This window comes from Amblyomma americanum, chromosome 2 (assembly GCF_052857255.1).
Source record: "Amblyomma americanum isolate KBUSLIRL-KWMA chromosome 2, ASM5285725v1, whole genome shotgun sequence".
NCBI classification, from domain to species: Eukaryota; Metazoa; Arthropoda; class Arachnida; order Ixodida; family Ixodidae; genus Amblyomma; species Amblyomma americanum.
In genome coordinates, this window is record NC_135498.1 from 182,573,753 (window position 1) to 182,598,773 (window position 25,021).

Consider the following 25,021-nt stretch of genomic DNA (forward strand, 5'->3'; position numbering starts at 1 on the left):
CTTTTAAGATATCACTATTAATGTGATCATTTTTCTGAGCGTTATTATCATTTGCACGTTTTCGTTTGCCTTATTCTTGTTTTCTTCCCCTATCTCTCTCCCTGGTGTGTTTTCTTCCTTGCATATTGCTGGAACGTAGAGCACTGCTTATGCGCATCAATAAAAGTGGTTATCGCACTGCCCACTCCTGTTGAAGGCCTAAAACTAATGTCGGCAGTATTTGTAAATAAATGAATCAATTCCTCAAGACGAAAGTAAATAACCACCGTATCCTACCGGTATACACATCTAGAGAGCAGAAAGGTGAAGTATAACGGAAACGAAAGAACTTAATCTGAGCTCAACGCAGCTAGCTATGGAAAAGAAAATAGGTGTAACGTTAGGAGATGGGAAGAGAGCAAATTTGGTTAATGAACAAACGAGAGTTAATGATATTGCAGTCGAAATAAATAAGCGGCCACGGGCAGTGGTGTAATGCAATTCAAGCTAACCGATGGTATTTAAGGATATGGGAGTGGGTCCAAGAGGAGACAAGCTTAGCGGGAGGCATCGGGAGTCAGGTAGACGATTGACATTAGAAAATTTGAGAAGATAAGGTGACCACAGCTGGTAAGGGGACACAGTTAGTTGGAGATAAGTGTGAGAGTACAATGTTCTGCAGTAGACGTAGTTATGCTGCTGGTGATGATGATGACAACGATGTTGAAACGCGGCAATGAGTGCCACCTTTCTATAGCTCGCCTGTGCTTGTGTCTTCTCAGCGGCATTCATGTTCAGAGGACACAGAAGATTTCAAACAGCTTATTGTTGTTTTCGTAAATTTTTCTAAGATTATCGGTTATTTTATCATTTATTTGACTGCTCATTTTTGCTTTGCCAGAACACTTGTTTACTCGACCGAGGGGATTAATCGAAGCACCTGGTGCGAGACGCACGCTGGCGACAACAGTGCTTAGTGCTCGGTCGCGAAACGAAATACCTTTCTCTCTCGTCGCCTCTCATGTTCTGTTTGAAAAAAAAAAAAACCGGGCCTCGTGAGGCCACCTGTTATCCTTCGTAGCAGGTGGTCGTAAACGGATGTGGATGAATACAGTTAGTGCTCGTGTTTGTGGCCGGCTCTGTTCAAAGTTGTGCTGTTACTCGGGCGTTCGGTACATGTACGAGGAGTATCAGCGTTCCCAACTATGTCTCTCCGCTTTGTCTCGACACTGCTCTTGGCTTTCGCCGCTTCATGGGCCCTGGGCGATGACTCGCTGGTAAGTGCCTTCGACGCATGCGCAGAGCGTTTGACCGTGTCCTAAATGAAGCGCGAGATTTCACCTAAGCTCGTATTGAATTTTTTTGCCTTTTCTTGGATGCTGTCCCGTATTTGGAATTGCAGTGAAGAAGACCTTCTGCATCACAGTTAATGCTTTTTAGGCTTCAAACCTGCTGCAACGATCCGTTGAAACTGGGCATGCCACGCAAAGAAACGAATCGACAAAGTCTTAACACCTTCATTTCCTTTTCTTCTGTAATTGTCTTCTTTGGCTGATGGTTTAGAAGTTGTTTATATGTGCAATACAGCACGCATACAATAAGCAAGAATACGAAAATGATCGCTTTCCAGTCGGCGTACCAACTCTAATTTTTGTTTTTTTCGGAAACGACGATTCCACGCATTCCACGGATATTGTAATCCCCGGTGGGATTTTTACAAGCAAGGCAGAAACACATACAGAAAGTCAGGAAATAACTGAAAATTGTTTTTCGGCAAGAACAGTAATTTATAAATAAAAAAATGCAGTATGAAATGTACGAAGAGATAATATTATCTGCGTACATTAATAATCATAAGGAAGCGCTGTTGGATGGGAAAATACATCAATAATGACTCACACAAACTGCTAGTACATACCAAATAAAATGTAACGGTGAAAAGTTTTCTCAATAAAAATACAGAAATTGTCCATAACGATGAAAGAAAGACTTAGCACAATTTTCAATCATTAATGTGTGCTTACTAGGACTACGATACATAACATTCAAGAATTTCAGAGCAAAAAGACCTCCACTAATATAACAAATTGATCCAGTGTTGAAATGTATGAATTGAAGCTTTTAAGTTGTTCCACTTTCTAACTGCAAGCGGAAAAAATTATTTGTAAAGCACTCAAATTGCCATAAGAATTCATTTAAAGTGAAAGAATGTTTAAGATGTATGGGATGGTGATGTTCGCTAGAACTGTGTGTTGGTGAGTGGGATTTTCTACGGAAGAAGCTTCAAGGTGTGGAGTTGGAATGCCAAATATATTGTACTAGCACTTTCCAGCGGTTGACGCGGTCACCACAGGTGGTGACTGTGGTGTTGTTTGCGGCTCAGCATGAGAAGACAAGCAAGTAAACGCTCAATCGGGGTTGTGTCCATATTTCGCACGGGAAGCATGGGGCAAATCACACGTTAGGGTTGCTTGGTAGCCCTGATGAAGCGTCACCTGGTGCAGGCAAATCACGAGTTAAATACCCAATTATGTTCGCACACGCAAGCGATTTATGACAACTCCGCGCACGTAACCTTGAAATCGCAACAGTTATTAACGGGAAAGCATTAAAGCTCCCGTTCGATAGAATATCCGCTGCCGTCGGCGCTGTGAGCGAAAATTCCGCCGAGAAGCAACCTGGGTGGGCCGCCTGGGTCTCGTCACGTTGTGGCGTCATCTCAACATGCCTACTGGATTGTGAGAAAAGTGACCCCAGTGGGAGGTTGCAGTTAAATGAATGACTGATCGCGAGAGGTTCCTCCAGAAAAGTAACCTAGGTCCAACAAGTCGCACTGGTTGCAGTGCTTCTGATCGCAGGGAAGTGGCGCATCGCTTTACCGCTGCACCACGGCGACAGGATTGGTGCACTCTGCTGCGGAGTACTAACAAAGATGGTGGCCGCCCACATTTATTACTTGATTTACTTCTTTACACATGGTGGAGTAGCCGTCTGTTCTCACCTTGGAGATACGGACCTTACGGACCTACGGACCTGAAGACCAACGCTCCTTACCAGGCTTTATCACGATGACTGACAGCACCACCCAGCCTGGCCAAACTGTTCCCCCGCCGCTGTCGTTTGTTCCGGTCCCGTGCGTCAGCGCGGCCCTGCGATCTTCAGCGACATGAACGATACCGACGTAGAGGACTGGTTCGCCTCCTACGAAGGCGTGAGCGCCTACAACAAATGGGATGACGTCGTTAAGCTCACTTACGTCATCTTTTATCTGACCGACGTCGCCAACTTGTGGTTCCGCAAACACTAAGCCGATTTTTCTACCTGGGCGGCCTTCAAAACCAGCCTGACCGATGTCTTCTGCCGCCCCGCTGTCCGCAAACTTCGTGCCGAACAAACGGTTGCGCAGTCGAGCCCAGCAGAGTGGGGAGAATTTCACATGCTAGATCGAGGATGTCGATTTATACAAGCGCCTGAATCTATCCTTGAGCGACGCTGACCAAATCAAATACTTTCTTAAAGGGATTGAGGACGACGCATTTCAGATGTTAGTGTCCAAAAATCCTTAAACCGTCTCCGACGTCGTTTCTTTATGTCAGAGCTATGCCAAGCTCCGGAAACAGCGTCTTGTCACCCGCCGTACCATTTGCCCGGACGACACCCTTTCGTGCTTGGCTGTAGGCGGTCCTACTCACGATGAGTCGACCCTTCTTCAGCAGATCCAGCAATTTGTGCGGGAGGAGGTCGCCCACCAGTTACCGTTGGTTACCTGTCCACCCGCCCCAACGCCATCGCTGTCGCCTTCCATTCAGTGTGTCATGCAGGAGCCGGTTGCAGCGTTCCTGCCGCCCCCTAATCCAAACACCTGTGGTCACTGCACCACTGACATATGCTGAAGCTGTTCTCGGGCCACGACCTCAGCCGGTTGTTCCGGCTTAAGCGCCCCATGCCACCATCTTCCTTCAGCCGCCGCTCGCCCTACACTGCCACTCACTCATCAGCTTTGGACTTGCACCAGTACACGCTCTATGAATCCATGGCGCACGCAAGATAACCACCCGATTTGCTATGCTTGCGGTGTCGCTGCTCATGTGGCCCGTTGGTGCCGCACGTGTGGATCCCGTCCTCACAACTACGGGTGAGCGCCGACGTACGACGTTTCCTTGCCCTCTGCACCTTCATCTTCACCTCTGCCCCAGCGCCCCTCTACGTATCGCTCCGACTCCTACAATCGAACCCATCGGTCTCCGCCTTATCGCCGCCGTTCGGTCCCTACCATGCTCCGCCGGTTACCACCCCTCCAAGCGGAAAACTAGGCGCCGCAGTTCCGGAGGCAAGAACTGCGCCGTCACCGACCGTCTGAAGCCCTATTGCCGCTCCTGTGAACATTCTTGAAGTGCTGGTTGAAGGTGTTCCTGTTCATGTGCTCATGGACGCTGGTGCTGCCGTGTCCATCATTAGCCGCAACTTGTGCCGCAAACTAAAAAAAAAGTGACGACGCCGCTTTCTGAAATTTTCTTTGAAACCGCCAGCGCTGACCCCATTCGACCTCTCGCAGCATGCACCACTTGCCTTATCATCCAAGGCCTCTCCTACACCATTGAGTTCTTCGTTCTTGCCCACTCCTCTCACGACATCATCCTCGAGTGGGGCTTTCTCTCTGCGCATCACGCAGTCACCGACTGTGCACGTGCTCAAATTGATTTGTCGCCGCTATGTGATGCTCTTGTGGACGTCTCACTGCTACCGCCGCACATATTCTCGCCGCTGACGACACCGCCGTGCCAGCTTTCTCTTCTGTTCTTGTACCCCTTACTTTTGCTGCATTCGCTGACGCTACTGTCCTTTATTCGCCCTCACCCCTTTGTGCGCACCACAAATCTATCATGCTCCCACATGCTGGGCTCACAATTTCTTGTGGTTGTAGCGCCCTGTACGTTTTGAACCCGTTGCCTATCCCGACCACCTTACTTCGGAGAGAATCTTTTGGCACGGTTGATGCCATCGATCTCGGCAATGCTTCTCCTGTTCTATATGACCCTGCCAGGCATGACATCAACGCCCTCACTCCTCCCATCGACGTAGCCGACCAGACCTCACCCGACCGGCTTGCCCATTCTGTCGATGCCGCTCTACTACCTCTCCAACGCGCCCAGCTTGTCCCCTTGATTAAGCGCTTCCGCGTGTCCTTCAATTCTCACAAGACACCTTGGGCCATGCAACAGCGGTTCGCCACCATATCGACACTGGAACACATGGACCCTTGCGCCAGCGCCCTTACCGTGTCTCCTCCGCAGAGAGCCGCATCATTGATGAACAGGTGAGAGACATGCTCCACCGTGGAGTGATCCAGCCTTCTCAATGCCCGTGGGCTTCTCCGGTTGTGCTCGTCAAGAAAAAGGACGGTTCGATTAGATTATGCGTAGACACCGCCGGCTAAACAAAATTACTCGGGAAGACATCTACTCCCCGCCTCGTATAGATGATGCGCTTGATTGCCTGCAGGGAGCGGAGTACTTTTACTCGTTGGATCTGCGCTCTGGGTACTGGCAGGTGCCGATGGCCGAAGCTGATCGCCCCAAAACAGCTTTCATCACGCCTGATGGGCAATATGAACTTAATGTGATGCCCTTCGGTGTCTGCAACGCACCTGCTACTTTCGAGCGCGTGATGGACAACATCCTACGTGGGCTGAAATGCCAAACATGCCTCTGCTGCTTCGACGATGTTGTGTTCTTCTCCCAGGAATTTCCGTCTCATCTTCTTCGTCTTGAGAGTGTCCGTCGATATCTCAGCGACGCTGGCCTGCAGCTTAATTTGAAGAAGTGTCGCTTTGGCGCCCGACAACTGACTCCCTTAGGCAACATCGTGTGCAAGGATGGTGTCCTTCCGGACCCGGCCATTCTCCGAGTAGTGCTGATTTCCCAAAGCCCACCTCCCTGAAAGAATTCAGAAGCTTTATTGGACTTTGGCCGTACTTTTGTCGGTTCAAGAATTTTGCTGCCATTATCGCCCCACTGACACAACCCCTCGCCGGCGGCCACGACTTACCGGCCTGGTCCATTGCACGCGACGATGCCTTTGAAACGCTGTGCCGTCTTCTGACTGCCTCTCTGATCTTGCACCATTTCGACCTTGCCGCCCCTACAGATCACCACACGGACGCCCGCGGCATCGGTCTGGGTGCCATTATTGCTCAGCGGAAACCTGGCTTCAATGAGTACATCGTTGTTTATGCAAGCCGTGCACTCACGAAAGCGGAGACTAATTATAAAGTCACAGAAAAAGATTGTTTGGCGATTATTTGGGCGATCACAATATTTTGCCCTTACTGATATGGGCGCCCGTTTGCTGTCATAACAGATCACCATGGCCTTTGCTGGCTGTCTTCCCTCAAGGATCCTTCCGGCCGCCTTTGGTCGTTGGGCTCTCTGTTTGCAAGATTACGACATTCAGGTGATTTACCGCTCCGGATGTAAACATTCTGATGCTGATGCCCTCTCATGCTCCCCTATGGCAGTCTGATCTTGACCAACCCTCTATTTCCAGCCTCACACCTTCTCTTAATACCATTCATATGGTTTCTGAGCAGCGCAAGGATCCTTGGATAGCTTTTGTTCTGTATGTCTTAGGCAACCGCCCAGCGCGCCCCCCTTCTAGAGCACTCTGTCATCAAGCCCATCACTTTGTCGAACATGACCAGCTTCTGTACCGTCCAACTGCCTATCGGATGGTCGTAAATGGCTGCTTGTGATTCCACGGCAACTTTGCTTCGCCATTTGTGCCAGTTATCACGACGACCCTCAATGCGCTCATGCCGGTCTGCTGAGGACTTTTACCCTCCTACGTCTTCGGTATTATTGGCGAGGCATGTGCCGTTCTGTCCATCAGTACTTCCGCTCTTGCTTGGAATGTCAGCGTCGCAAGGATCCGCCACAGCACTCACCTGACCCTCGGCAACCTTTACCTTGTCCCGCCCGACCTTTCGACCGTGTTGGAATCGATCTTTATGGCCCTCTTCCTAGCACTTCCGCAGGGCACCGTTGGATCATTCTCGCCATAGATCATCTCACGCGCTATGCGGAAACATCCTCGCTGCCAGCTGTAAAGGCCTCCGACGTAGACGGTTTCATACTTCAGAAAATCATTCTTCGCCAACAACGCGTTTACTAGGTCTTCGTAGCGTATTCACAGCGTGGTCGCCTCGCAATCTGAGAGACATTGGTTCGATTCGGCGAATCTCCATAATATTGTATGATTTTTAGATTCCCGTGTTCGTGTTACAGTGCCAACGGCCCAGAACGCCGACACCGGTTTTTCTGTGACACGATTTCCTTAACTCTATCGCGTTAAAATGTTTCCTTATGTTTCGCAGTGCGGAGCATACTACAAGGTATAAAAGGGCGGCGCTCTGGGTAGTGTACAGCCGCCTGTCAGTCGCGGACTGTTGTAGAGTGAAATGGATTGATAGAACTCGGTCTCCGGTTTGCTGGAACCAGCGGTTAACTCTGTTGCCACGCTATGAACAAAGCGCGCTAGACAGGAAATAGGTTTGCTCGCAACACCTCTGGGGAGACAGACAGGACGCATTTTACAACGCTTCGTTTTTTGTTTTTCTTTCTTTCGGTCCTGTATCATTTGTTGCAGGTTCCCGGGGACGTTGGCAGCCGCTGACAAAAATAATCAGTAAGGACGAAAAAAATTACAAATGAAATGAAGCGTTACAAAAGAGCTTCTGCTGTTGTCTGGCTTCGTTCTATTGATGGTGGTTTTGTTGCCATGAGCAAGTTCAAGGCACTGTGAATAGATATTTCAACAGCGTTCCAACAAGCAGCTACTTTAAGCGCACGTAAGCAAAAATCCTCAGTGCACTGCTTCCCTTCTGAGAAACTCGTCCCTCGGCCGGTAGCTCCTTACAGCACCGCCATAACGATAAAGCATGCAGAGACGGCGTGCTTCAGCTGCAGAATATAGCGCCACCTTAAAGTCTCGATCTTCTTTGACTACACAAATGTGACACGTGCAAGTCAGTGCCGTGGCCAGAAATTTTGTTCGAAGGGTGAGAGGGGGGCTCATGTTGCAACACGGCCTCCTCATAGAATTTGTGTAAAGATCACACGCAACAGTAATAAATGCGTTGCCGTTGCCATTGACAATGACATTGTGTATTAGATAACGCTACGCACTTTCTATACAAATAAAATATGTCATTTCTAAAATAAAATAATGTATTCGTATGTACTAAAAATCGTGGCAGACATGATTACAAAACATTAACCAGAGCAGAGGGAGACACAGGAGAGAAGGAAACAGGACGAGCTCTTCCTGTTTGATTCTCTTCTGTGGCTTGTCCCCTGCTCAGTTTCATGTCTTGCAATCATGTCATACCAACTATTCTCTTATTGTTCACTCTTGGCAGATATAACTGATACCAATGCTTCCATATTTTTGCATGTTAATTAAGTAATGAAAATATCCCAGGAAGTCTAGAACTATATCGGTCCGGAACCAGCAAAGCAGTGCATGCCGATGATATGAAAAACGTAAAGGCCATACAATTAGCAATTAAACGACAAATATTTTACTGAATGTTTGTCATTCAAGAACCTTTACATTTTTGTACATATGCAACGGCCAGGGAAAAACCTCAGTGACACTGTCCATTGTACCAGTGTACTGCGCAGCAGCAGCTGTCTCCGGTCATGTATTGCGAGAATTGCATCGAAACTTTAGTCGCAACAGCGAGCCATCGATAGGCCCTTTGAAAGTTTGTGCTAAGATGGGGCCCCTTGCGTTACATGACTCCAGGTGCATCGGAGTTGCCACGAAATCCAATCCGAGTAAGCAATGTTCGCGCTAAAAAGCCTTTCTACTCTGAAATAGACACTGTAGGTGGCAATTAAAATGCAGAATGAATTCCGGCGCCGATGTTTGTTTTGGTCAGCGGTGCGTGACAGTTCGAAAAAATTTCGATGTTGAAATAGTGCTGTAGGCAAATAGGCCATTAAGTGCTACCTTTTGAGTGAGTGTTTGGAGATTACAAGTGAGTTGCTGGCATAGAGGAATTACTCGAAGCCTCTTGCCAAAATTACGAGGTCCTTTATATTGTCACTCTGCCTGAAAATCCATTAGCTCTTGTGGTACATTTTGATATATAATGAAGATGGCTGAGATGTTTCTTATAAGTACTAGTGCTCGAATCGCGGCGCTGTATTACACAACTCCTTAGCCCACATGCATGTACCAAACTTTCTGCGGACTGATGATCATCGCGCACCTTTAACGACCCTCTCCTTTCGTCGCCTTCTCGCCTGCACCTTCGCGCTGCCCGTTAACCACATTGCCGCGTTGATGAAGAAAGTATGCGCACGACAAAGCTTGTTCACGACCAAAGCTGGGACTTTTCACTGAATCTCGTATGGCTTTTGGTGGATGATAAAGCACTCGCGTTTTTTTTTGTTTTCAGAATGCCCAGACCATTGAACTGCTGGAAGTGGGTAGAGTCATGAAGAATACCATTGCCCTCTTCGACACGGTCAACGATCCCAGCTGGAAGTGCTTGTACGGAACTCGGCCAGTGTACCGCCCTGAACAACGCCTAGTAGTTTTCGTTTATCACTTCCCGAACATGAACACATCCGGGTACGTAAGAAATTTGGCTTGCTTTGCTGGTTATTCCACCGTGAATTACAAATTCTCGAAAAATTGTTAGGGGTAACCAAACTAATAAATAGAAGGACCTTATTACGTAGTCAGCCGCCAATATTATCAAACCGGAGATATCAAAATATACTCATACAAGGCCTGTGCTGAAAGTAGGAAGACTGAGAATAAAAACTTTTTTAATCGAATCTTTTAATATACTTAGTATTCTTCGAAATAAAAGTATGCGTGGTCTTCAGCGCTACGAGCCCTGCTTGTTTTCGATCCTTTTTAAGCGTCTTGGAATTGCGTGCCTGGAATCTCGTTGAGCACCTTCGTTGCGACCTTTTGACGTCTTCTACGCTGTTTAATCGGCATCTTTTCAATGCGCATTTAATCCTCGGAAACAGGAAGAAGCCACAGGGAAAGAAGTCGGGAATACATCCTGGATGGGGAAGCTTCGTTATGTCTTGTCCAGTTAACAGCCTATGGCTAATCAAGCCTAATGTCAATCAAATAAAACAGCCTATTGCTAATCAAGCGCAAGGCCCAAACCCGGTCCGAGACCGGGACTGGCAAGTGACTTGGCCATCGATCTCGAAGCATTGCACACCCTCAATGATATAACAGTCACCGTGCACCCATTGTGCTGAGCCTACTGCTGGTCGGGTAGTAGGTCAGGAACTGGCCCAAGTCGCAGACAAGCAAGTGATTGCAATGCGGAAGATAATCGTTAATAGAATGTGTGTGCTGCGTACCATTTTGCACACGCCAGCTGCACAGAATGCATTCAAGATGCTGGATTTGTTCAATCCAGTCTTTTCAGCTTTCCATTAGCTAGCGCAACGCATCAATTGCACGTGCGCGCAACACCAAGACCCGTCACCTTACTTTAAGGACAGACCCTCTATACACATGCGGTTGAAAAAGCCAAAACTCTAAGGGTGAAGAAAAATTTTGGGTGCTGCTATTATTTTGGGTGCTACTAGCACCCAAAATAATCTACTGTTACCAACTCACCCAGCTATACATCCTTCCTTGTTTGCCAGCCTGGTAAGAGCTTTCTGTTTTTAATTACCCGAGAACGAGAGAGAAGGAATTGCGTAGAGGTTTATCGGCACAATAAATTAGCTTCCCATTATGAACTTCAGGAATGAATTAGCGAATATAAAGTTGATAGCGAACAGGATCCAAAAGGTACGAAGCCAACAGGTAATTAGCGCGCGGGAAAGGCATAGCCAATCGTGTGGACCGGAAACGAAACGAAATAGCGCCTGGTAAGTCTTCCCTGCCGACGATGGCCGAGGCCGCGGTCCGAGAATCTGCATCTCCGGGAACAGGCGGGTATGAACGCGCTCGAGTGCACGACACAGAAACTGCTTTTTGGCTCTGTATGCTGGACATGCGCAGAAAATGCGCCGCTATTTCCTGATTTACAGGAGTTTAACGACCCAAAGTGACTCAGACTATGAAGGACGCCGTAGTGAAGGGCTCCGTACATTTCGACCACCTGGGGTTCTTTAACGTGCACTGAAATCGCACAGTACACATGCATCTGGAATGCCGCCTCCATCGAAATTCGACCGCAGTGGCAGGGATCGAAGCCGTAACTTTCTGGTCAGCAGCCGAGTGCCATAACCACTGAGCCACCGCTGCTGTTTCCTGGTAGCCATTGATAAAATATACCGTGTTATTTATTGATGTCGTGTTGTTTTAGCAGTAGGATTTTCGTGAGCAGTAGCTTTTCATGGAATCCACGGTGAACAGCAGTTTGTCAGCTTTGAGGGCTACTTTTTCGTCAGTAAAAATAAAGCAGTGCCGAGGGCTTTCTTCTTTGATATACTCAATGGCCACACGCAGAGCAGTAAGCTGTGTCCCGGCTAAAGAAGTCTGGTGAGTGTTTTTACTTTGATAACTGTGATCGTTACGGAAATGACCACGGAATCCGAAGGACTAGTAGGGCTCACTAAGCCGTCAAAAGATGTGCTCCTGGCGTCCAAGACTCTCATGTAAACATTGAAACAGTTATCTGTATTAAAGCTGACAGCGGAAAATCGACCTTTTTTCACATGCCGGGTGGAAAGATGGTCACGGGGAATTCGAGAGAGTTGTCTTGTGTACGTTCACAGGGTGGCAACCGCATTGCAGATAGAAATGCGATGCTCTTGGCAGTTTAGTATGGTTACGGCAGTAGAGACACAATTTAGGAGTCCTAAAAACGTCCAGGGAGCTTGAGCTTCAACGTTTTTTTTTTACTTTCGATGCCTGTGTTTACGATGCTTCCAAGTATGCATGGACACAATATTGAAGGCATAATATGAATAATGCGCTGTATAGCTAGATGATCAAACGCACTGTCGCTGCTGTGACTTTCCCCCTACAAAGATGAGAAATTGGACAACCTCCGTAAGTCCTTTTTACGTGTGCGAAATATGAAGGCCCCATGTTAGATTTCCAGTGATATTTCTCTATGAAAGCAAAGGCTCCTCGCGTAAGGTAGCGTTTTGCCATTTGAATACACTGCAATAAGACGTGCTCTAGCGTGTAAAGGCAGCACGGAAATAATTTTCGTTACAAATAACAGGGCTTTACAAGCAGAGGTAGAATATAGGAATATTTTCCAATTTTTGAGACCTCACTCCAACCTTCGGGCACGTAACTCCTGATGCTCAGGAGAAGACGTCGTCTGCACGTGTATAGGAGTGGGTCGATTGTGGTATCGAGCCGACACGGCCAGCTAGTCCCAGAATGAATAGCGTTGGACACAGCACAACCCTCTGTGGGACTGCAAGGGAATAGTAATGAGAAGATGGTGGTCAGTAACCAATCTATAGAAAGAGTGATCTGCCGGATAAATTAATGCGTATCAAGTGCACCACATGAGCATTAAAATTGGCAGCCTCTAAAGGGTCGGAACTCGCCTGGTCAGTAACGTGGTGAAACGCACCTTTGTCATTCAAAAACAACGCTGTGGTCAAGCGCTTCAAATGTTTTCAAGTTTGAATGGATTACACGTGGTGAAGCACAGCACAGTGACAATAGATGAACGGCACAGGCCAAAGCTAGAGATTTCAACGGCTGGATATACTTGTTAGTGCTACGTGTACCTTACGTCGCGTAGGTAGCAACCTTTCCATGATTTTGCCGACGGAGCTAGCGAAAGCAAAGGGACTGCAAGATGAAAGGTCAAGTGGTCAAGCGAAAGCTTTATTTGCCGCAAACTCGCGATTTCGCTGTGGCGGTACTCCATCGAGGCACGTGACGTCACAACACTCGCCTCGCCACCGCCGCTGTTTGGTAGGACGTGACGCCGCGTTCCTCGCCGTTGCGCTCGCCTCCGCTCACTTCGACAGCTGCGTAGCATGCGTGATAAGATGTCGCAGGATTGAAAATGAGAGCTGGCGTGTGCCGCAACCACAGATGAGGCGACAGTATGGACAGCGACAATTCTGATAAGCTGGAGGAGGCCTGGAATCGACAGAGGAACGAAATGAAGAGGAAACGAATCGCCCAGGAAACAGATGAGCAGCGCTGCGATCGACTGGCTAAACGCCGCCGTGAATATGCTACAGCGATACAGGCACGTTTAACGTCCGGTGTCTCGACCGCTAGCAGCAGCGACAGCGGCCGCAGGAGAGACCTGAGTCTTGCTTCACTGAAGACGGCCCGTGATGAACGATGGAATGCGACCAAGAGACTTCAGCGGCGGGCTCAAGAAACCGAAGAACAACGTGCCGTTAGCCTCTCTAGAGAATGGGCGTAAGAGTGAGGCCACCCCTTCAATCCTTGGATAGCCTCGGTGCTGAAATCAAACATGGACCTGCATGTCATACTGGCCGTTTATGCCTGTGCTTCGTACATTGTGGAATATGTGAACAAGGCCAACCAGGGAGTTTCACATTTGCTTTAGCTACATATATCCTGGTATAGCCGAGCTAAGCCACTGCCATTTTTGTGAGGTTTTAGGAGCGAAGCTATATGACTGGACTTCCAGTCTTCAGAAACCGTGACCTCACGCGATGAAATTTTAAAATCGCCAAAAGGCGTATGTAGAGCATATAGGCCAAAATCTGAAAGTCCAGAATATTTTACGCTATCGGATCTTGGGCATTGTCCGGCTCTTCCCTGCAGTACAGGAGATCCAATCCCAAAACCTTAGCGCTGGGAACTTCGCAAAACCTCAGCGTTGTGGAGGAAGTTGTGCGACCTGCTAGCACATGAGTCTTCGCATACGAGCATCTCACCACGGCTTTCGAGTATTACGACAGGCCTGAATGGACGAACCTGTTGACGAGATGTTCAAGTGCCACACACAGCATACCAAATGCGTGACAAAGATTTGATGATCAATCGATTGGCACAGTGCCTTCTAATGTTTAGCTGCAGGCTTGGAGGTTGGCCCTACTTCTTATGCATGCGTGTTTTATTCCTGATATCAAGAATTTCACAAGGATGCTGGAACAGGCTAGTCGGCGCTGAAACGTCATTTGTTTAAGCGTGAACTTTGACACTGACGCAGAGAGATATAAATGGACAAGCACTACTTCCAACTCACTTATTCAGTGAAACCCACACTGCTTTTACGCACGTATACTAGCTGCTAAATAAATAATTGAATAAATCAGTTGGAAAAAATCAGTATCGCTCGTTGCCGTATCTATTTCACTCCGCGTCCATGCCGGATTTCGGTGCTCTAGAAACTACGGTCGAAGAGGATCTATGTGCGCCTCTACCTACGTTCTGCCAGTCATTGAAATGATCGGAGGCTCTGGAGAAGGAGGAGGAAAAGCAGGGAGGTTAATCGTAAAAATAGCCGGTTTGCTACGCTGCACAGGAGGAAAGGAGTGAGAGGATAAAAAGATGAAGGAGAAAGAAGAGTAGCAGAAAATTTTAGTCACTGTGCAAAGTCACAGCGTTTGGCAAAGACACATATTTCGGAGGCGCTGGAGTTCCAAATCGTGTTCTGTCTACTTAAGCAGTGGACTGATGAAGCATGTCACGATTTCCACCGCCTCCTAAATTTTGCTCTATACACTTGCACAAACGTATAACCTGCATCTTCTCCCTAACCTATTTGGAATGCTGAGCAGTCAATGCGCTGCAAACGTTGGAAGAGGTGGATTGTGAAAGTCCAGTAATGATATTTTATATGCGGATGCGTTCGCTGCCGTGTGCTTCTCGATACAAAAAACACCGGACGTTTCTATCTAGTTTCCGAAGAGCAAAAGCCATGTCCACACAGCTTGTGTAAGACAGCCCTGGAATCTACGGTTAAGTGTAGTGGCTAGGCATTGATGATCAAGGTCACAGGCGAAGGAGACAAGGCGTCTTGCTTGGAATCTTTTACGACTCCTCCCACATGGTATGATTGTAATTAAAGTCACCAGTGACGACGCAAGGGCCAGTCGTAACCGTAAGCAGATTTGTCAGTATTTTGTCATCGAATGAACTTGATGAAGATATATGCGCACCCACAAGCACGAACGTTAGGGTGCATATCTTTTCCGTTAGCCGCACGCACTGGCAGTTGTTTGGAGAGTATTCGAATGGAGAAATTGGGTGACCTTGCTTGGAATGTGCAAGGTGGCCTTGATGTATGATGTGTGAGAGGAGGAAGCAAGTGCCTTGGAACCGGAAAGTCAGGTGGCCTTCCCAAGATTCGGTTAAGAAAGGCCAAGCATCGAAAACTTTCCGCCGTAAATCTATTCTCGAATGTTCAAAATGTTCAAAATTCATAATCCCACGCATTCGCACGAGCATACTATCCCCTTCCCACCCTCTGGATGATTTCATTGTGATCCTACCAACTGTTACGCATACCTATGCTCACATCCTGCCCTCCTGCAACGACTGCTACGACTCCGACTGCTTCGACTACTCCTATTTCTATTATGACGCCAAAGCTAGAGACCAACGCTTAACTGCTGTTGGTGTAAACGCAGTTTACTGTCCTCATAGGCGACTTCAATGGAAAGATAGGCGAGGAGTAGGCTGAGGATTAATCAATAGGGTACTATAGCATAGGTTCTGGGAAGAGGAGGGAGGATATATCAGTAGAGTTTGCAGGACGTAGAAAATTACGGATCATGAACCTGCTCTTCCGCAGTGGGAGAACCAGGAGTGGTTTGAAGAGCCCTAACAATGAAAAAATTATGTAATACGCCATGATATGCGCGTCCTGGCATAGTGTAGGATGTGGAGTTGCTTGGCAACGTGAATACATAGGGCACTGATGTTTTCAACTAGGCTGTGATTTTAAAAAGGATGGGCCGAACGTTAGAAAGAAACACATCAACGAGTTAGCAGTAAAGTAGGTGATTTCAGAATCTCGGTGGAAAACAAATATTCCGCTCGAATGGAGGACGATGCCAGTGCTCAGGAGATCCCCTCAGAAATATCACTACACAATTCCAAAATCAAGTAGGAATGGCTAGTAGGAGGTAGGATACTGACAAGCTCCCCTTTGAGACGAAACACCTCATTAAGAAACGCCAAGGTATGAATCATCTAACCCCGCTGATATGAAATAACTTCCAGAACTGTCACAGGTAATCACTGAAGGTAAAAGAAATAGAGTTTGTAGGGGAACAGGGAGGCTCTAAGGAAGGGAGGTAATTATTCATTGGCAAAAGAAAATCAGTGATCGGCAAAAATGAGATCTATGACTTAAATGATAGGCGGACAATGTCATTGCTAAAACACATAGTAGTGTTGAAATACCAGACTTCTACAAAAACCTCTACGGTAACCGAACTGATCAGGCTGGTAAGGAGGAAGATTTTGTTCCGTAAGAAATGTGGATCTAAATAAAAGCCGAAGTAAAGAAAGCTTTACATGCTGTGCAACAGTGGACGGTAATGATCAGTTGACTGACGATTTGCAGAAGGATGCCGTGCCCAACGATTTCGAGCGTAGCGCAATCTAGGAAGAATGATAAAATTGTTTTAATCCATAAGGGGAACATCAAGGATTTGAAAAATTTTAGACTAGTCAACTTACTGTCGGTTGTTTACAAGGTATTTACTGAGGTTGCAGCTAAACGAAACTGACTAACCTCAGACTTTACTCACCCGAAGTAATAATAATAATAATTGGTTTTTGGTGGAATGGAAATGGCGCAGTATCTGTCTCATATATCGTAGGACACCTGAACCGCGCTGTAAGGGAAGGCATAAAGGAGGGAGTGAAAGAAGATAGGAACGAATAGGTCCGTAGTGGAGGGCTCCGGAATAATTTCGACCACCTGGGGATCTTTAACGTGCACTGACATCGCACAGCACACAGGCGCCTTAGCGTTTTTCCTCCATAAAAACGCAGCCGCCGCGGTCGGGTTCGAACCCGGGAACTCCGGATCAGTAGTCGAGCGCCCTAACCACTGAGCCACCGCGGCGGGGCCTCACCCGAAGGTTGAAGCTGGTTTTCGGAAAGGCCACCCGGTCGTGGAACATATTCACGCCACTAATGAAGGGATAGAGAAGTGGGCACAGTACAAACAACCATCATATGTCGCCTTCTTAGTATACGAGAAAGCATTTTTAATGAGCTGGGAATCAAACTACTGGAGAAGAATTTAGCAATCTTGGATGTGATGATGACATTACCTCGCTGAGTAACTCAGATGAACGACTGGAAAGCATGATCGAAATTACAGAGAGGCAAAAATGAACGACAGGCCTGAAAATTTTGAAGAAACATAAGCTGATGTTCAGAGTCAACGAAGGGCCAGACAGTGGTCAGAGAATAGATGTATTTATAGAAAGTAGTGACTATATATCAGGAGCACCAAAGTGAAATAAGCAGAATAAGAATGGGGTGGAGTACATTTGGCAGGCACTCTCAAATGATGAATTGCATTTTACTTTGCATCTCTCAAAAGGAAAGTATACAACAACTGAACCTTCCCAGTAATCACCTGTGGCAGAAACTCAGAGGCTAACGAATAGGGCTTAACATACTTGAGAACAGCAGAACGTGCTGTTAAAAAGAAATTACAGGGCTAATGTTAAGAAACAGCAGGCGAGCAGATTTCGTCAAGGTCAAAGGTAAGTAAATGATAACTTAGCAAATATCACGAAACGGGAATTGGCGGGGCATATATCGTGAAAACATGATAACGGATAGTTCCATAATGTGACGATATTGATTCTAGGGGTAAGTATAATAGGGGTGTCAGAGAGTCGTGAGGCGGAGGAGATTAGGAAGTTTGATGCGATAAGGTGGGCGAAACTGGATAACGTGAAGGCTATTGCAGGGGTACGAGAGATACTTTCGTCCCCCAGTGAAAATATTAGGGATGGTAATGATAGAAAGCTCCCATCATCTGCCGGCGCAGTGGTTCACCTTCCGCTATCGTCTCTTTCATCTGACAGCTACGACAGTATACGATGTAGGATACGGTGTCCAACAACAAACATCACAAATCGCGCGTAGCGTCCCGTATGGAGACACTTGTAAAAAAGAGGTATTTTGTGGAGAAGGTTTAAATGCTAGTGCAGAGTATGCAGCCACATGCAAAGCCATCCTAAAGTTCTCTGCCGTGCGAACGATGAGGCCAGGATAATACAAAGCCTTTTTGGGCTGTGATTTTATCTGAATTCTAGAGGCAGCTAGGAGGCGAGCGCGGCCGTATTTATTAGAGGATGTGCAGACGCAGAGATCGGCGGTGCCGATTCGAGGGCTTGCTGAGAAGAGATGAGCGTTGCCCCGGCGCCATCGTCCGGCCGATGAAAAAGGGTGTTGTTGTTGTTGTTAGCCTATCAAAAGATGGCACTACCCACATTCGGGGATCGGCCAAGAATTGGGTGGCTATTCACCTGTACTCAGTTAACAACAAAGAAAAGCACGCGGGAACTCAACACCGGTGGATTCTTTCTCATGAACAGAATAAGGATAAAAGTTTCGATTTCAAAATAAATAAAAAACAAACAATAATAACAATAATATATAGAGGGATTAAAAAGAAATATTGAGTAAAAATGTAAAAACAACACGTGCTGGATACAACAAGCACGTGCTGGCGGTACTTCATCTTCGGCACTATGCCGGCAATGGCCCGCGGGTCGCTTCAGACGGTCAAAACACGCAGCGCTGACAGGCAGATACTGATCGAAGAGCCAGCAGTGCTTTTTTGGAGTATTCAATTACAGGTAAAATGGGTTTTTGGGCCGCACCACCGAACGTTACTGGACTTTCTTCGAGAGTCCCGCGTTTACCCGCATTTCTTAATACATTTCGCCAACAGGCACACGATCGCAATAAAAAAAATTACGCGCAAAACAGATCAAAATGTTATACATATTGTGTACAATCCCGACATAAACTCGACGTAAGATTTCTGGCTCATCTTTGGCTAAACGGACGAATTTTTGTTCTAACATAATTATTTTTCTACTAATAAATAAGTGTTCGTCACAGCCAGCCGCACCTTGCCTTGTGTTGACTAGTAGAAAGGCTCAGTCGAGTTTATGTCTTCTTTCTGCTTTTTTCTCAGGAAGGAGGTAAGCATACCTTACTGCCTCAACCTTACAGCAACGGATTCGGGCTACTTCTCCTTCAGCCGCTGCGATGGTAAGCTATTGATTAGGAATTGGTAGAGATTGGGTAATGCCGTAACGCGGAAAAAAATATACACCGAGCTGGAGCTGACAAAGTTTTTTCCTTTATTAGAAAGGAGGAGCCGAGAAAAAAAGCTGTGGCAACAGCTTGACAAAAAATTCACGGCTCCTTTAAATAACTCAGAGCACAGGAGGAAGTCGTTGGTTAGAGAGCATTACATAGGATTACAAAAGATCGACGACAATGGTTATGCAGCATTTGATAAAATTTCAGACTAAGATACCCATCTCTCTAACGACCAAGTAATACATAAAAAAGAAAGCCAGTTACAATATTCACTTCTGGAATGGTAATTAAGTTAGAAATTCACAGCCCACATATGCACGTCATACAATTGCAGAAAAAATAATGTGCGAAGAGAGCAAAAGGCCACAAATAATCACTAAGAAAAATAACTCCAATAATTTTTAAAAATCAAAAAACCTCGCAAGCCATAAGCAGAAAATGTGACATGAAAGTCTGGGACAAAAGTATTTCCGGCAGTAATCCCGAATTATGCGTTTTGATTTACAGATTTATCAAAATTGTCTTAGCTTAATCTACTTACCAGAATTTGAACACGATTGAATCATATAGTAAGCTTTTGGTTTTGGGTAAACCAAATTGCTCTTTTTCTTGTGTCTCGGCAGCTTGTGTTTTCCTTGAGGTGTGCAAACAGAATTAAATGATTTTCTAGGTATATTAAATTAAATATGAAACATAACGGTTGCTTGTAACATTATGATGCGAATATTGCGAAAATATCGAAGTTTGTAAAATTATTTCTCTTAATAGTACAATTATAATACATCGTACAGCTTTATTTCTTTCCTGTCACTTGTGCTCGACGACGTTTGGTTTTATGCTTTCATGGGGTTTTGATATCCAAAACTGGCTTAGGCTATGATGAACGTTATAGTGGAGGGCCGAGGAAAATCTCGGCCTCCAGGGGTTCTTTAAGATGTACTGAGATAGCACAGTAAACGAACCTCCCTCATTTCGCCTGCATCAAAATGCGACCGCTGTGGCTGGAATCGAGCCCGCGTCTTTCGAATCAGCAGGCGAGCACCATATTTACTGAGCCACCACGGCGGCTCTTCGGGCAGGAAATCTTGAATTCTAGCCCGTAGTACTGCAGTGCTGCAGATTTTATCACGCGAGAAAGAGCTGCATGATAACAGAGAAAGACGGCACAACGACCAGCTTCAGGCTATGTACTTTTAACTGGCTGCCACTAAAGCTTTATCAGCGCGCGCACCATTTGTGCGCTTCAGAAGATGACCTAATGTATATATATAATCTGACATTTTCTCGCCCCAATGTGACAAAGCTGATTGCAGTATTTGCTCTTCTGCATAGTGTTCCAGGTAGTCCAGATCGCATGAATCAAAAGTGAAAACACCGCGCTGCAGTTGCGTGTTGTTTATCTATTTAATACGCTTTGGTGAAATGATACATCGCCCTCCTGAATTAGTGACTCCTTACACGATGTTTGCAACAATAGAAATTCAAAGAATGAATGAATTTGATTTCTCTATTTGTAAAAAGAAAACGCCGATTTTTTTAATATCGCGGCTATGCAAATAAACGTAGATGAGGTACACATAGACTTTGGACGACCTACTTGGAGGGGCAAACACGATGGCTATACACGTCAAGCCGCAAAAGGTGCGCTCAGGGAGCAGATGTTCGGCGTGTCCTGAAATACAATAAGTTCTATATTGAGTCACCACAGCTTTAATGCCGGAAAGTGTTCTGGTAGCATCGAGGCGACCGTCAAGATTAACATGTGTCACAGAGCGTCTATTTAATTAAGAAACAGAAAAATAAACGAGGACTACGGCATTTTGCCTTGAATGCCCAAACGTGACGTGTGGCGAAGGATGTGTGTAAAATTTTATTCGACTTGCAGTCATTCTCCGTGTCTCTCGTCCTTACAGACCCAGGAGATCAGGAGCTGGGCCAAATGCTTTATTTCGACGGCAAGTCTTGCTATATCGGTTGGTTCGATATTTCCGGCACTAAACGTAAGTAAAGCGGAAATTTTGTATGTGATGCTCTAATAAATCTCCAGCATGTTTAATATAGAATCAATCACACAAAAAAATTCATTCGATTTCTATGTTTTTCAATCGCTGAAGCATTATAGAGAAGAGCGGGGACAAGCAATAGGGGCATCATCAAAAAGAATCAGAGTCCGCAGAAGTGCTACTTACTGTGATTTTGAGGAAGAAAAGACCCGATGTATAGGTTGGTGCCACTGTTAAAAATATTACTTCTAAAGTCAGTGATCTAGTAGAGTAGACATGCTAGCGTTCTGAAAAATTAAGCCAGCGAAACGGCGGATGTAACAGCAGAGGCTGGAAAAGTGTATTCGCGTAAGAACATTGTGTTGGGGTCAGTGCCTCATAAGCATGTAAGGCTATCATGCGCCAAGTTCAACAAAAACATTTAATCTGTCTTAAATTGCTATGATCGATGTTTAGCATGCTCAGTTTAAGAAGTAGAAGCCTCTGACGGGCCGTGTCAAATGTCTTTTTGAAATCTATCGAGATGCAGCCGGCACTAAATCTAAAGGTTGCCACAGAAAAAGTGGATAGTGAATGAAATAATTTTCCCCTTATAAGAGTAATGCTTCGTAAAACCCCGATGATGTTCAGCGAAGAAAGGATTGGTTTCAAGGAAAGCGATAGTACGAGTGTAAATGACGTTATCTAACAGTTTACATGGTATGGAGTCTAATGGGACACCAAGGACAAATTGAGGCTGGCTTTTATAGGTCGGGTACGGCTTTCTAATCATGTTGAGGCCCTTATCTCTGAAAACAGACCCTTTACGAGCTAGAAAACCACGACACAAAACACTCCTATCACTATCGTCGGTTGATTTCGCAAGTAAAATGCTTTCCCCATTTCTTCCGGTGGGGATTCCAGTGGAAAGACAGCACCACCATAGACCCTTTGCAAACTTCGTGAGCCAGCCTTTCTCCGCAACAAAACCCCCTTTACCAACGCACAAGAGCTGGCTGAGTGGTTAAGGCGTCGGCTACTGACCCGGAACACCCGGGGTCGAACCCGGCCACGCCGGCCGCGGTTCGATTGAGGCGAAACGCAAAAGGCTCGCGTGTGCTGTGCAATATCAGTCCACATTAATCATCCCCAGGTCGTCGAGTGTGAGTCCGTAAAAAAAATGGCAAAGGCTTAACTTGGTTAAGCCCGGCAGATGCGAAGCATATTAGCGGTTAATCTTGGTTTCTCTTGACTGTTCTCGGTTAAACCTGGTCTCTCTTGGCTAATCTCGGAAACACACACAGAGCCAGTAAATCACTGTAAATCATAATTTATTTTTTGCAAGCCAATAAACACACTCTTATGGTCTGTGAAGCTGTGACTCTTGGTTTCTATGTTACTTATTAGCCGCGCCTCCAGGAGCCATCGCAATGAGTGTGTATCGGAGGCAAGCGCAGCCTCCCTTATATACCGTCGCCGTAGCGTCACGTGGTACCACGTGGCCACCCGGCGCGCAACCGTCGCGACGGCGCATGATGCGGCTCTGCCTCTCCTCGGTCGTGACATCATGGTGTCACGTGGTCGCCCGGCGCGCAACCGTCGCGCCGGCGCAAGATGCGGCTCTGCCTCTCCTCGGTTGTGACGTCATTGTGTCACGTGGTGGCCTGGCGCGCAACCGTCGCGACGGCGCAAGATGCGGCCTGCCTCTCCTCGGTCGTGACGTCATGGTGTCACGTGGTCGCCCGGCGCGCAACCGTCGCGACGGCGCATGATGCGGCCTGCCTCTCTTCGGTCGTGACGTCATGGTGTCACGTGGTTTAGCTCAAGGTAGAAGCCGGCGTGTAACCGTCGCGAGCGCCGAAGTGAAACGCTGATAATATGCTTCGCATAAAAACTTTATTGAGCTATCGATTCGCTGGTCTTCGGCGGACTTCAGATGGCTTCGTCCATCTTCTTGGAAACGGTCGGTTGCCCTTAGTCCAGGGCTCCGCTGGATGCTGCTGCCAGTTGTGCTCGCCGAATCAGACCTTCTTGGTTGACCAGGCGATCGCTGGATGGAGAGCACTCCCTCCCATCGCTCCGCACTCGGGTTTGATATATCGGGTACCACGTCTATCTTCTGGCATGCCCGAGTTATGTGATACAGCGTGGGTGTTTCGTGGAACCAGGGGCATTTGTCATTGTATTGTGTGGGGCACATTTTGCTGAGCACGTTTAGGTTCGGGTACGAGCCCGTTTGTAGCTGCCTCCACGCGACAGAGTCCTCTTTGCTAAGAGAATTGTCCGGTGGTGGATACCGCTTTTTGCAGCCCTTGTAGTAATTTAGTATCGCCGAATAGTCTTGGGGTACAGGTTCAGTCCCTTCGAGGTCGCCTACGTTGGCTGCTCGGTATTAAGTGTACCCTCGAGCTATCCTGTCCGCCTCTTGGTTCCCTGCCACTCCCGTGTGTCTCGGCGTCCATACTATCGTATGCATAATTGGTACTTTATTTGGTTCTCGCTGTGTTATGTGGTCTCCAGGGCGGAGTATGCGGAGCGCTCAGTGCCCTATTCTGCCGCTTAGGTAGCTGCGGCACGCTGTTTGTGAGTCTGTAAGGATTGTTAGAGACCGTTTAAACCGATAGCCCTCCTCTACCGCTAGAGCGACAGCCGCTTCTTCAGCCTCGGCTATCGTATATTGTTGTAGCGATGCGCTGGTGATCTCGCGTAGGTTCGAATCAATCACCGTTGCTACCGCGTTGCTGTTGCTCTGCCCCGCTGCTCTGGCGTATGTGGCTGCGTCCACGTATACCGTCGTTTCTTGGGGTGCTAGTGTCTTTTGTGGGTATTCAGCCCTCACTTCTCTGCGTGCTTTGTGTAGGTTGGGATCCATGTTCCTGGCTATGGGTGCTACTTTCAGCGTGTTGCGATACTCGTCCGGAATTGTTTCGATCCTCTGTATCGGTTGAAGTTGATCGAATTATTCGCGAGGCCCCCACTACGACGCCTCTTTCTTCTTTTCTTATTCACTTCCTGCTTTTTCACTTCCCTTACGGCGCGATTCGGGCGTCCACCGAAATATGTGAGACAGTTACTGCGTCCTTTCCTTTATAATATAATAATTGGTTTTGCGGGAAAGGAAATGGCGCAGTATCTGTCTCAAATATCGGCGGACCCCTGAACCGCGCCGTAAGGGAAGGGATAAAGGTAGGAGTGAAAGAAGAAAGGAAGAAAAAATGCCGGAGTGGTGGGCTCCGAAAATAATTTCGGCCACCTGGGGATCTTTAACGTGCACTTACATGGCACAGCATACGGGCGCTTTAGCAAAGGCCTAGCGTTTTGCCTTTCCTTTCCTCAAAAACAGTTTTCAGTTTTCATGGTGACGGGACCTGTCCTAGGAGACAACTTGGCTGTACTACTAAAGATTTCTACTCCACGCCTTATGTTGTGCACACAGTGAAGTACTTCGGCGCAGCTGCCTTCAACCCTTCATTTGCGAATGCAACGAGAAGGGTGAATTGCACCAGCAAAGCAGGGCTTTGGGAGCTTAAGCTCTCTCTCACGGCCGCTGCAAATTGCAGAAACAATGCAGACTTTTAGAAACGGTCCATCAAGTTTGAAGCTGCCGCCCTTTTCGGTGTGGACGCCTCGATACTGAATGACTGCTGGAAATATCTTTAACTTGAATTTGCATCAGCATAAAGTAGTCTGCTGCCGGGCAAACTTCAACATAGCCACATAGAGACAGAGAATAGGTTCTTGTTGAGAGCCATAATTTGATAAAGTTCTCCTCCGTGTCCGTTTAGGATATAGGTGTGTAG

The 25,021-nt window shown here is 47.0% G+C and overlaps 1 protein-coding gene across 3 annotated transcripts in view; it reads left to right on the plus strand.

Moving 5' to 3' along the window:
* The first annotated feature begins 1,110 nt into the window (after positions 1-1,110).
* The window catches only part of LOC144119355 (uncharacterized), a 69,234-nt gene continuing 45,323 nt past the window's right edge, over positions 1,111-25,021 (plus strand). For all 3 annotated transcript variants that reach the window (XM_077651996.1, XM_077651997.1, XM_077651995.1), the window contains exons 1-4: positions 1,111-1,256; positions 9,443-9,618; positions 19,109-19,185; positions 21,153-21,239. In XM_077651996.1, coding sequence (XP_077508122.1) covers positions 1,185-1,256; positions 9,443-9,618; positions 19,109-19,185; positions 21,153-21,239 — 412 coding nt within the window. In that variant the 5' untranslated portion in view covers positions 1,111-1,184. The remainder of the gene's footprint in view (positions 1,257-9,442; positions 9,619-19,108; positions 19,186-21,152; positions 21,240-25,021) is intronic.